Raw genomic sequence first — 13,020 nt, forward strand, 5'->3', positions numbered from 1 at the left:
GTAACATGTCGATATCGATTCATGCTTATGTCGAACATAGCCCCATTTGAAACAAACCCGACTGAATCTGTGACGTTATGCATGTTATTTAATGTGTGTGACAATTTTAATATTATCACTTAGTACTAATCGATCTCATCTCACAACGATGTATCGATAGCGTTGAAAGTATTTGGCGATTAATCGATACGCTGATGCTATTCTACATAATTGCACATCACTAACATTTTGCAAAGACGCTAAACAACGCAAAAGCAAATGTCGAAAATTTCACTTTAACTTGCAACCAATAATATTTGCAACAGACTAAAAACATCACAACTGTTGTAGCACATAGGCGGCGCTGCTTCTGAACACCGCGTAAGTGCAGCAGTGAATGCAATTTGAAAAAGAAAACAAACAAAAACGCAACGCGGCAAATTGTGTGTGTGTGTCAGAAAGGAGGTTGATCCATAACGTGGTGGTGGAGGAGGAGGTGAAGGCTCCCTTGGAAATTGAGACTACCAAGGCCAATGCAAAGAATGTAAACATTTGACTGAAAATGTACAGCCTCTATTGATTATTACGCACACACAAACGACGAACGCAGTTTTCTACTCACTAACAATATGCAGGTAAGAAGCAAATGCTAGCAAATCGAATATGCACAAGTATGCACTGCTAATGATTGGAAATGAATTGTCTCTGTCTGTTTGCGCTTGCAGCAAGCTGACGATCCACCATCGCTGCCTGTGGGCACCGAGGTGAGCGCCAAATACAAGGGCGCCTTCTGCGAAGCAAAAGTCAGCAAAGTGGTACGCAACATTAAGGTGAAGGTTGCCTACAAGCAGGGACTCGGCTCTGGGATTGTATCGGATGATGCAATTAAGGCAGCGCCCGGACAACTGCGCGCCGGTGCAACCGTTGAGGTGCGCCATCCGGATCGAAAGGAGTGCATCGAGGCGACAATAACCAAAATTCAGGATTGCTCCCAATACACGGTCGTCTTCGATGATGGCGACATTACGACGCTGCGTCGCACAGCGCTCTGCTTGAAGAGCGGCAGGCATTTCAATGAGAGCGAAACATTGGATCAATTGCCACTGACGCATCCAGAGCATTTCGGTAATCCGGTGGTGGGCGGTCGACGCGGACGACGACGTGGTCAACTCAATGATGGCAGCACCGATGACGATGACGAGAGCGATGCCAAGGAGGTGGTCAACGAGAAAGAGGAGCACATTGGTAAAGTCGTTTGCGTCGAGACCGAATCCAAGAAAAAGGACAAGGAGAAATGGTTTCCCGCTCTCGTTGTCGCACCCACCGCCCAGGTCAGCAAGCAGGTGAGTTCAACAAGCTATCAAATTGATGATTGCATCCAAGCAGTGCTAGATATCGGACATTTTCCTCGCATTGCTACCAGTCCAAAACAATCTCTTAAAAATCTTGATTGACTGATGAGATTTTGTTCAACATTTGCAATTTGTAGGCCACTGTGCGCATCCGGGTCAAGGACGAGTATCTGGTGCGCTCTTTTAAGGATGGACGCTACTACACGGTGCCGAAGAAGGAGGCGAATGAATTTACAAGAGAGATAGCCAGCAAACAGGAAGTGCCCGCTGTGCTGGCAGCCCTCGAATTTCTAGACAAGAGCATTTTGCCTGCCCACTGGGATCGCGACTCTCTGTTCGGTCTGGCCAATTTAACGACCGATGATGAGGCGGAAATAGAATCGGACTCATCGGACGATGAGCCGCACGAGGAGAAGGATCTGTTTGTGGCACAGCTGTACAAATATATGGATGATCGTGGCACACCGCTGAACAAGGTGCCATCGATCCAAAGTCGCGATGTGGACCTCTATCGCCTGTTCCGGGCGGTGCAGAAGCGTGGCGGCTACAATCGTGTTACCGCCAAGAATCAATGGAAAATGATTGCCATGCGACTGGGATTCACGCCGTGCACGTTTAGCGTTATGAATCTGGTGAAGCAGGCCTATAAGAAATTCCTGCAACCGTATGGTGATTTTCATCGCAAGCTCGGCTGCTCCATGCTGATGACATCTCGCAACTCCAGTCGCAGCAAGGGTCGCAGCCTGGTCCGTGCCAACTCGGTGGCCTCGCCCAAACCGGCGGAAACCACCAAAATGGAGATAATTAGCAAATTGGCGATGGCCAATCAGGCACTGGCAGCTCTCGGCAGCAGCAGCAGCACAGCATCAACAACAGCAGCAGCATCATCAGCTACAGCAACAACAACAACAGCTGCAGCAGCAGCTGCAACATCAACAGCAGCAGGAGTCAGCAGTGGGAGTAGCAGCAGCGCCACAGCTGCCACGCCCACTCGCGCTGGCTCCCGGGCAATCTCACAATCAGCAGCTGAGGAATCAGGCAACACTAGCGAGTCCAGTGTGGTTGTGGAGCCGGTGAAGAAACAGCGCAAAGTATCCGCCGCAGGCAGCGGTGGCAGCAAAGTCAAGAGTCTAGTGGAGAAATACGAGGAGAAATCAACAGCAAGCACTACCAATACCAATACCACCACCAGCACTACCACCACCACAACTGTCACGCCAGCCACTGCAGCAGGAGCAGCAACAGCAGGAGGAGCAGGAGCAGCAGCAGCAGCAGGCGGAGCAGTAGCTGTTCCAACAGTGGCCACCGCCACCACATCCAGCGTCGGCAGCACAGCGGTTTCCATATCGGCAGCAGCAGCAGCTGCTGCGACAACTGCAGCAGCAGCAACAACAGCAACAGCAATCAGCGCCAAGGATGCAAAGGATGCCGAAGCCGATATGCCATTGGCAAAGATCAAGGCAGCGGCAGTTTCGACGCGCAACAACAGCATGGACAAGGAGCCAAGCGGCGCTGGCAGCAATGCATCGAGCAAAGCTGCATCGGAAACGCAACGCAGTCGCGACGCATCCCCAACAGGAGCAGGAACAGCAGCCGCATCAGCAACGGGTAAGTCTGAAGCATCAGTTCGTCGTTGTATGACTCATTTGTTGGTTGCCCAGCCTCTTTGATCTTCGTCTTTATCTCCCAGGCAGACTTAGACTCACTCCATGTAGACAAATGTGATTTGAGTTCTTCCTCCCTTTCCTACATATCATATCTAGATCTCTATTCGAATTTAGTTCAAATCGTAGTCTTTTTCATAGTGTATGTGTATTTGGTAAGTAGAAAAGAATTTAAGTTTTTTGTTCTTGGTGGATGATTGTGTGTATTATTGGGATAGCTTTACTTTGACCTTGTGATAGGCATTGGCGAGAACACCGCGTAGATTCCAAATATTCTCGAATGCCTCCGGCTGCACATTGTACGACGAGTCGACAGCCTTGGCCCAAATCTCCATATGCTGTTCCTTCTGCTGATCGGCGCTGATTGGCAAACGGGCCGTCCACAGTGACCAGCCATAGTGTCTGCCATCGGGCAGATTCTCCTGCTCCAGTTGGGCGACATGCCACGTTTTGCCCGCATCGCTGGTCAAGTCAACGCGCTCGATGCGTCGACCACCGCCACTCCAGGCGTAGCCGCGTACCGTAATGCAACCATCCTTGTCCACTTTGACTCGTTCCTCGGGCATGGGGGTGCAGATGGCGGAGGTCACTGGCATCGCTTGTATGGCCTGCGCCAGGCTAAAGTCAACCGTATCCCAGTCTGTGCTCGGACTGAAGCCCTTGTAATCGTTCTGCTGCCAGTGCGAATCTGACTCAGAATCGGTGACAACGATTCGGGTTAGCCACTTGACATTGCGGGCACCCACAGTGCCGGGCACAATCGCCCTAATCGGATAACCATGATCCCGACTCAATGGCTGGTCGTTCATCTCGTAGGCGAGCACCACATCGCCGCGTGGATCCAGTGCCTTGGACAACGGTATCGATGCCCCATACGGATGTGCTGTCGGATCCAAATCGGCACCCTCGAATATAACATGCAAACGCTCATCGGGCTGCACACCCTGCGCCTGGAGCACATCGCACAGACGTGCCCCCGACCACTTGGCATTTCCCACAGCGCCTGGTCCCCAGGATAAACCTACAAAGAATTAGACAGTTAGGTTAATAGAACACACACAGCATTCTTATGATAGATCCATCATCTGATGGATGATATTCACTCACAAGACAAGCAAGCTTCTTAATTCCACTATACTCTTACTCTATATATATATATATATATATATATGTATATATAAATGATTAATCTTAGACCTTCAGCTTATCATTTTTATTAGCCACTTGTATTCGATTTTTACATTTTGTAACCCATTATCTTGACACTTTTCGAGTATTTCAATTTCAAAGTTTTCAAAAGCTTTTACGGCATTTGACGAATATTTAATTTGCTCATTCCACATTTGTATATATAGCGAGTCAAGTTATTATATTCTAGCAGAGCTACTAGGAATATTTAAATACATATTTTTCAATTTGCTAAACTTGATTTTTCCCAAATTCCCATTTATGATTATACTTAATTCTCTCATATTTCCTTATCTCATATTAGCATATTCATCATTGTCCAAAAAGTCCTACTCTCTATCTATCTATCCACGTATATATATATATATACCTCCCACTCTCTTTGTCTGTAATATTGTGTTTAACTCACCTTTGACTGGTTTAATGCGAGTCATTTCGGAACGCCGGTTGCCGCCGCACATGATGGCCGCTGTGACTGTGTGCTTGGGCATCTTTTGAATATCGTCGAGGTTGAACGTGCGATTTGATTGCGCATTGCTCAATTCCACGACCAATTCGAGCTCGTATTCATCTGGATTGATGGACGGCACCGGCAAATGATTGCGCACATAGAAGAGTTCGTTGGGCGTGTAGAATTTATCGGCCAACATTCCAATTGGTGGCTCCGCATTAAATGGCCGCTTGCTGGCCGGCTTGAGCAGCGCGTGCCGTTTTGGCTCCTGGGCCCACGGTGAGCCTAGCTCATCACCAACATCATCGTCATTGATCGCACCTATTTTGTTCAGATTGCCAATGCGAAAGGTTTCCAGCAGCTGGAGCACCTGTAGCGTATTGTGCTGCTGATAGATGGCCCAGAAGGGATCGATGGCATTGCCAGCAGCCATTAGAATCTTATCTCCGCCGGGATGATTCGGCGCAAATTCAGTGACATCATAAACGCCCAAACCATACGTGATCCAAATGCGGCTCTCTGGCGTATTGTGACGCAGCACATCCTCCACACTGTATGTGGGCAGCTCCTCACGCTTTGTCCTGTGCCACAGACGCGCTTTCTTCTCTTCTTCGTCATCATCATCATCCGCAGCAGCAGCAGCAACAGTAGCAGGAGACGGTGCCAATTGTTTTTCTGTCTGCTTCCGCTTCATTCTGTCCAGTTGATGGAAGAACCAGTAGCCGACACCGATACCCCCGATGGCAACAGCGCCATAAAGTGGCGAACTTTGCTGTTGCCCCTCGCCGCTGCTGTTATAATTATGTTGGTCATCCTTTGGTCCTGCGCTGCTTGTCGCCAGCAGGCGATGCAGACTTCCATTATTGGCTCGATTATTTAGCCCCCATTGACGGCTGGCTGTGGCCAGGAAACGTAATCGCATGATTATATAAGCATTCCCGGCTAGACAACAACACTAATACCTAAATTTCGTTTATTGATCCGACGCTTCCAGTCGGCAACACGAATTGAAAGTGAAACGTTTTCGTTGCTTGTTGCTCGCTGATGGTTTCTTTGTTGTTGTATTTTACCAATATTATTATTATTATTATTGTAGTTATGGCATTGGCCTCCCAGCTGGTTTCGCAAAATTTGAACTCTTGATAAGAACGTGTTGATTTCGATTCAATCTCCGCTCTCTTCTTCTTCCTCACCATTTGAGGGGGGCTTGCTTGCTTGCAGAGATGTTTTTGGTGTTTGCACACACACACACACACACAGCAGACGTGTTTTCTTTGCTCTTGTTCGTGTTTGATGAGTTTGGGCTATCTATCGATAGATTATGTTACGCTATCGATTTATACTCACTGTTTGCTCGATTAATATATTTATTTATTATCAGCAATTGTTGCATATTCATTTATAATGCGCACAATATTTAAAATAAATAAATTGCTTGCACTGCAAGTGCAACGAAAAGTGGAAGCCAAAAAATTAATGAAATACATATTTTCGCACAATTTTGGAATAGCCCTCTGAGTAAAACATACATTTATGAATGAGATAGCAATAATTTGGCAATTATTATACGTCTATCTCTCTTTAACTGATGTAGCATCGTCGACGGCACCAACAACAACAGCAGCATCAGGAGCAGCAGCAGCAGCAGCAAATAATTCTGCCGGTGGCCCAACGAAAAAGGAGAAACATCAACAACGCAAACAAGTGGAGAAAAGCGACGAGAAGCGCGGCAAGCGGAAGAGAGATGAAATAACAGTGGAGAAAATCGACACGGGCGATTTTATCGTTGGCATCGGTGACAAACTCAAAGTGAATTATCACGAAAAGAAATCGCCCAGTTCTCATGGCAGCACCTACGAGGCGAAGGTCATCGAGATTAATGTGCAGCGCGGCGTGCCGATGTATCTGGTGCACTATACCGGCTGGAATAATCGCTACGATGAGTGGGTGCCCCGCGAGCGCATTGCCGAGAATCTAACCAAGGGCTCCAAGCAGAAGCAGCGCACAATCAGCACCAGCAGCGTCAATAGCTGCGGTGCACCCACCCAGGCGCCCAATCCCGGCCAGTTGCCACCAAAGGATGCATCTGCCAAGGGGGAACGTGAACAACAGCTACAGCAGCAACAACAACAGCAGCAGCCACCACCAAGCGCCGGCACTGGTGCGTCCTCGATGCTGCATTCGGCATCGAAAACACAAACAACATCAGCAGGCGTAACACCAGCAACAACGGGTGTTGGCAAACGTGGACGGGGTCGGAGTGATTCAATGCCACCGCGATCCACAACGCCATCATCAGTTGCCTCCAATTCGAGTCGCACCAAATCGCCAGCTGCCTCACAGTCGCAGCTGAAGCAACGCAAGCGACCAACGCGAATGCTGCAAGCGGCGAGCAGCAGCAACAGTAGCAACAATCTGCGACGTCGCATCTCCGCCTCGGCATCGATATCGGCAAATGTCTCTGATGCGTCCATGGCCACTGAAACGGACAGCGATTCCGATGAGCCAGTGCGTCGTCCCAAGCGACTCAGTGTCAAGGAACAACAGCTGAACAAAGCAAAGGCCGCCGCAGCGGCCGCAGCAGCAGCAGCAGCTTCATCATCATCATCAGCTGGCAAAAAGGGACGCGGCAACAGCGAGCCCAGCGAGGATAGTGACGAGGATGAGGATGAGGAACAGCAACAACCACAGCCACCACTATCAAATAAGCAACAGACACCAGCTGCTTCTGCTGCTGCTGCTGCTGCACAGCAGCAATCGAAACCATTGCAGCGATCACGTGCTGGCACTCGCGCAATGAGCAGTGGAGGAGCAGCCGCCGCCGCCGCCGCTGCTGCTGTTGCTGCTGGGAAGGGGCAGGGACGTGACTATGACCTCAGCGAGATACGGTCGCAGCTGAAAGGCTTTCCGCTACAGGATCGCAAAGATGCGATCAAAAGCGAACCGAGCGACACACAAGTCAAACAGGAAGTGACCAAGACCGGCAGCTCCACGGAGCAATCCTCCGAAACGGATTCGTATATTGACGAGGATTCGCAATCATCCGATAAGCTCGACTATCACAAACAAGCAAGCGAAAAATGCAAGCCCAAAATAACAGCAGCAATTCCCGTCAAGAGCGCCGGCAACATGACGATTCAGGAAAAGGTGGCCAGCATGATCAATAAGAAAATGTTTCAACTGCATGATGCTGGATATGATGCTGTGGGCCACGACGACGACGATGACGACGACGAGGATCGCAAACCGTTCAAAACGGAGCCCAAGGAGGAGACGCCAACGAAGCCTTTTCACAAGGGCGCCGATATCAAACCGACAACAACCATTACACTAATTGCACCGGCGCGTTTCGGCAGCAACAGCAGCAGCAACAACAACTGCAACAACAGCAGCAGCAGCAGCAGTAATCCAAGCGCCGCCGCCAAATGCACATCGGTAATTGTGGAGAAGCCGCTGACATTGCTCAAGAAGACGGAGAAAACGGAGAGCGCAACCAAGAAATTGGAGCTATTAAAGAAACAACAGCAGCTGCAATCTGTTGGCAGCAGCAGCAGCACTGTGGATGCGAGCAAAAAGTTTGTAGAGCCGGTGCTGCACAAGGAGACGGCAACATTGAAGGTGGAATTGCCTGCAGCCTGTTCGCCGTCATCGTCCAGCTCCTCATCCAGCTCGTTCTGCTCCAGCAGCAACAATTCGACGACGACGACGGTCAGCTTGAGCAGCTCCTCAGCGACGCGTTCGTTGCCGGACATGAGTAAATTGGAAATAAGCAGCGGCACAACAACAACATCAACAGCAGCTGCTGCTGCTGCAGCAACAGCAATAGCTGCTGCCAAGGAGACCAAATATAGTAGCAGCTGCAGTGGCAGCGGCATCAGTGGCATCAAGTTGCTCTCGTCGGATGTGTACGAGTTCAAAGATACGGAGCCGTTTGAGTTCGAGAAACGAATCTCGCCCATGGCGGCCATGGGCGGTACTGCGATTGTGCCAGTAACGCTGCCAGCTGTTGTCAGCAGCATTGGCGCCGGCAGCAGCAGCAGCACCACTACCACTACCACCAGCAGCGGCAACACTGGCAGCAGCAACATTGGCAGCAGCAGCAGCAAAAATATGGCAACAGCAGCAACTGTTGCTGGTCGCAAACAGGCGCTGAAAGCGAACACGATTGCTTTGTACGTTGATCAGCATCAATTGACGGTGCACGAACAGCGCAACTGTGCCATGCATGGTTCAATTGCTGCTGCCACAGGCAGCAAGGCCAAGAAGCGAAACTCCCCACTAAAAGAAGCCACCCTGCTCTTGGCTGATAAGCAGCCCAAGCAGCTTAAACTGGATCAGCAGCAGCAGCAACAGCAGCAGCAGTCATCAACAGCTACTGCTGCTGACCAATCCTCGCCAACAGCCAACAGTCCCAGTGGCGTCAAGGCAACGCCATCTTTGCCGTCAGCCGGCATAAAGACAACGCCATCGTCAGCAACCGTTGCTGATCTAATGGCAAAGGTGCAGTTAACTCCTGGATATGCAACACCCTTCGATGTGTTGCGCAAATCGCCCAGTTTTAATTTAAACATAACCGCCCTGAATGAGGAGCTGGCCCAAACGGTGCAGGAGACAACACGCGCTCTAACGGATGCACTTCAGCCGCCCACAACGCCAGCAACACCACCAGCACCAGCACCAGTTGCCGCAGCAACAGCAGCTGTAATTATGCCGACTGCTACTGCTGCAGCAACAACACCAACAATTGCTGTGCCCATTTCACCCAAGCTGAGCACACCGCCCCAAGCGATAGGCGTGGCCAAAACGGGAACAACAACAACACCAGCTGCTGCAGCAGCAGCAGCCGCACAACAGCAACATATTGCAGGCAGTCCGTTTATGGAGACACGCAATGTTTTTGAGCTGAGCACATCGAATGAGGGCAGCGGCTATAGTTCCGGTGAATCGAATAAGGACAACAAACTGGAGAAGCTGGAGAATGTGAAGATATTGCTGGCGGGAGCAGCGGGTCCATTTGATCTCGACGCTGTCAAATATGAACAGAAGCCCAGTTCCATAGCGGACAAGGTGCTCAAAGCGATAAGAAAGAAGGAGGAGTCGGAACAAAGCAAAACCAAATGCCAAATGGACACTGAAAAGGACGAACAGCAGCAGCAGCAGCAGCAACAACAGCAGCAGCAGCAACAACAACAGCAACAGCAGCAACAACAGCAACAGCAGCAACAACAACAGCTGCCAAGCAACATTAAATTGGAGCACAGCAGCTCGGGCCTGAAGATGCACATATTGAAGATGCTCAGTGAACCGCTCAAGATACAAACGGGCGCATCGCTGCTCAGCGATCTGCATCAACGGGCGAGCAGCAGCAACAGTCCGGAGACCAAGTCACTGCTGGACTCCTCGTTGGCGGCCAAAAACAGTGAGCTAAGCGAAACGATACAGAAGCTCGAGTGCGCCATACAGCAGCGTAAAACGCCAGTGGCTGGCCAATCGTTGGCCTCATCAACAGCTGGCACGCCACCGGTGACGGGTGCCAGTGCGGGATCGGTTGCTGGTTCCGGTGTCGGTGGTGGCGCATTGGCTGCGTGCACAAGTTTCTCGGATGATGAGTCCATGGATAGCACCGATTCGGAGCAACGGCTGGTCATCGAGGATGTTATCATTGAGGAGCCGAGCACGATTAGCGTTTGTGAGCTGAAGAGTCCCGCCTCCGAGGAGGCATCCAACAGTCTGACAAACAGTCCGCCCGTCCAACTCGAGCCGGATGCGGCTGGTGGCAGCAAGCAGCAGCTGTCCGGCATTCAAGCGCCCATTGCACTAAAGCCAATGATGCTGCTGCAACCAGCTGTTGGTCATTTGCCATTTGGCCTCAATTCCTATACCGCCAATCCACAAGTATCCGCAACACAATTATCACCAGCAACAGCACCAGCATCAGCATCAGGACCAGCCCCTCCACAATCGCAATCGCAATCGCAACAAACACAATCAGCATCAGCGCTAACTGGAGCAAGTGGCTCAATCGTTGTGCCCATTGTTGTGCCCGAAATACCCGTCTCTGTTGTGGTCGCAATGCGTCACAGCCCAGTTATTGTCTGCACCAGCGACAGTCCGGCGTCGCCACCGCCCGAGGATAAAATGGCCACCAGATACCCGATGCCGATCGATCATAAAAATTTGATCCCCTACAGTCCGCCACGGCTGTCCGATGAGCTGCCGCCCGACGCACTCATGCCATATCTAGCATCGCGCGCGCGTCCATTTGTGCTGCAGCCGGCCAAGGAGGTGACGACGACGACGACGATGCCGACAACGACGCCGGCACCGGCACCGATGCGTGTCTCGCCGGCGGCCAGCAGTCCGCTAATCAGTGATGCCCACAATGAGGCGGCCATTAATTTGCTATGCGAGGAGACAATACCGGGCAGTCCGGCGCCCAACTACACCAGCAAGGATGAGCTGATCGTCACGAGCACCGTTGCCGGCCCGGCGGCACCGGCGAACGCAGCAGCAATAAGTGGAACTGCTGCAACTGGAACAGGAACGGGCACGGGCACAGTTGTCGCCGCCACATCCGGTGCGATAGTAGGCGCAGCACAATCAACGCTAACCATTGCAGGCATAGCGCCATTATCGCCAGACACTCCAGCGTTGCAGCGTGCAACACCAGTGTCCAGCCAGCTGGTTAGCCAGCCAGCGACGGCTGCTTCGGTATCGCCCAACAGCTCACCAGACTCGCCAGCCAGCCAGGATGAGAGCAGTGAGGAGACGGGCAGCAGCAGTCTGCAGTGCGGTGCCACCAAGAAATATACGGAACTCGAGAGTAATGTGCACGGCGCCAGTGGCGGCGGCGGCGGCAACGGCGTTGGCGGTGGCGTAACCAGACGCAATCGGCGCGCCAAAGCGACTGACACGTCGTCTCTCCAGTCCGCTGCCCAAATGACATCAATCACGGCCACTGAACTGCATGTCCTGGGCAAGCGGCGCCGCCAGCAATTGAACAGCATGCGCAAAACGACGACAACAACAGGCAAGTGGCAATCATAAAGAAAATTAAATTTATTTATTATTATTTATTTGACTTTACTTCTATACAAATACTTGAAATGCAGCTGGTTCGGATACCGACGATACTTCCGATAATGTTGTCACATTACAGCGTCATAGCGCACGCCAGCAACTGCTGCCGCAACAACAACAACAGCAGCAGCAGCAGCAACAACAACTGCAACAACACCAACAACAACAGCAGCAGCAGCAACAACTACACCAACAACAGCAGCAGCAACAACAACAACAACAACAACCACTGCAAATGCCAACACAATCAATTGCATCAAGTGCATCAGGCGTTCGACCATGTCCATACAACTTCCTTGTTGAATTGGGTAAGTCATTTACTGGTCGTAATATATATGGGTGGACTCAACTCACTGCTCATCGATTGATTTAATTGTACAGATCCCTCGCTCAGCAACGATCAGTGCGTGTTGATATTGCGCAAACAGATCCAGGATGTGCGCAAGGCCTACTACACGATCAAGGGCGAACTGGCTGTCATCGATCGGCGCCGCAAGAAGCTGCGGCGACGGGAACGGGAGAAGAAGCAGCAGCAGCAGTTGCAGGGCCAGCAGCAGGGCAAAGTTTGCACCTAAGCAAAGCAATCCAAATGCAATATATACATATGCATATGTATATACATCTAAATCTATTTGTATACATCTATTTGTATGCCTCCAAATAATATATATACAAATTGAAAATTTGTAAATTTCGAACCATTTAACTCGTTCGTTAAACTTAATGTTCTACTAAACATTTCTTCTCTTTTTTTTTTGTCTCTCTCTGTATTTTGTAGAGTATAATTAACAATTATGTAGCATTTAATGGCTTAACGCCCCCACAAATTGAAGTTTCAAGCCATTTGAAAAGACAGCTTACAAATACATAACTACATACAACAAATGTATATGTTCTTTATATATATATATATTACTTTATATATGTGTGTACTTTTTTTCAATCTCTTCTGTGTTCGCTGTTTACTTTTCAGAAAAAGAGAAATTGCAAGTTGTGCCTAAAATCGCCATGTTTGAAATATTGCTGGAATCTTTAATATTTGTGTATATAGTTTATCGTGCAAATATCTATAATTTTCATTTAATATATTGTAGACAAAGCCAAGACACGAATTGCAATTTACAAAGTGTATTTCTTTAAATAATTATATTCGAAATCAATCAAGCCGTGACTGCTTATTGCAAAAAAAAAAATCACAAAATAAACTCGGTCCAAAAAGCAAATCAAAAATGCTCAGAGATTACACTGAGAGAAAAATGCTGTAAAAGAAGTTTCCAGTTTAAGCTTCAGCTGATCAGAATATATC

At 49.7% G+C, this 13,020-nt stretch overlaps 2 protein-coding genes across 2 annotated transcripts; one reads left to right on the forward strand and one right to left on the reverse strand.

The window, feature by feature from the left end:
• The first annotated feature begins 264 nt into the window (after positions 1 to 264).
• LOC6569519 (pneumococcal serine-rich repeat protein) lies at positions 265 to 12,599 on the forward strand. Its single transcript, XM_001995596.2, has 6 exons — positions 265 to 614; positions 705 to 1,322; positions 1,469 to 2,939; positions 6,229 to 11,664; positions 11,747 to 12,022; positions 12,096 to 12,599. The coding sequence occupies exons 1-6, from the start codon at positions 609 to 611 to the stop codon at positions 12,287 to 12,289; spliced, it is 8,001 nt and encodes a 2,666-aa protein (XP_001995632.2). The 5' UTR covers positions 265 to 608; the 3' UTR covers positions 12,290 to 12,599.
• On the reverse strand, positions 3,130 to 5,843 carry LOC6569520 (sulfite oxidase, mitochondrial). Its single transcript, XM_001995597.3, has 2 exons — positions 4,593 to 5,843; positions 3,130 to 4,016 (listed from the first exon to the last, which is right to left on the reverse strand). The coding sequence occupies exons 1-2, from the start codon at positions 5,554 to 5,556 to the stop codon at positions 3,202 to 3,204; spliced, it is 1,779 nt and encodes a 592-aa protein (XP_001995633.1). The 5' UTR covers positions 5,557 to 5,843; the 3' UTR covers positions 3,130 to 3,201.
• Positions 12,600 to 13,020: the final 421 nt, after the last annotated feature.

This window comes from Drosophila grimshawi, unplaced genomic scaffold (genome assembly GCF_018153295.1).
Source record: "Drosophila grimshawi isolate 15287-2541.00 unplaced genomic scaffold, ASM1815329v1 contig_848, whole genome shotgun sequence".
NCBI classification, from domain to species: Eukaryota; Metazoa; Arthropoda; class Insecta; order Diptera; family Drosophilidae; genus Drosophila; species Drosophila grimshawi.

Coding starts and splice junctions, on each gene's coding strand:
- LOC6569519 (XM_001995596.2), top strand. Junction 1,323..1,468: donor CCGCCCAGGTCAGCAAGCAG/GTGAGTTCAACA, acceptor TGCAATTTGTAG/GCCACTGTGCGCATCCGGGT. Junction 2,940..6,228: donor AGCAGCCGCATCAGCAACGG/GTAAGTCTGAAG, acceptor TAACTGATGTAG/CATCGTCGACGGCACCAACA.
- LOC6569520 (XM_001995597.3), bottom strand. CDS start 5,556: ATGCGATTACGTTTCCTGGCCACAGCCAGCCGTCAATGGGGGCTAAAT. Junction 4,017..4,592: donor TCGCATTAAACCAGTCAAAG/GTGAGTTAAACA, acceptor AATTCTTTGTAG/GTTTATCCTGGGGACCAGGC.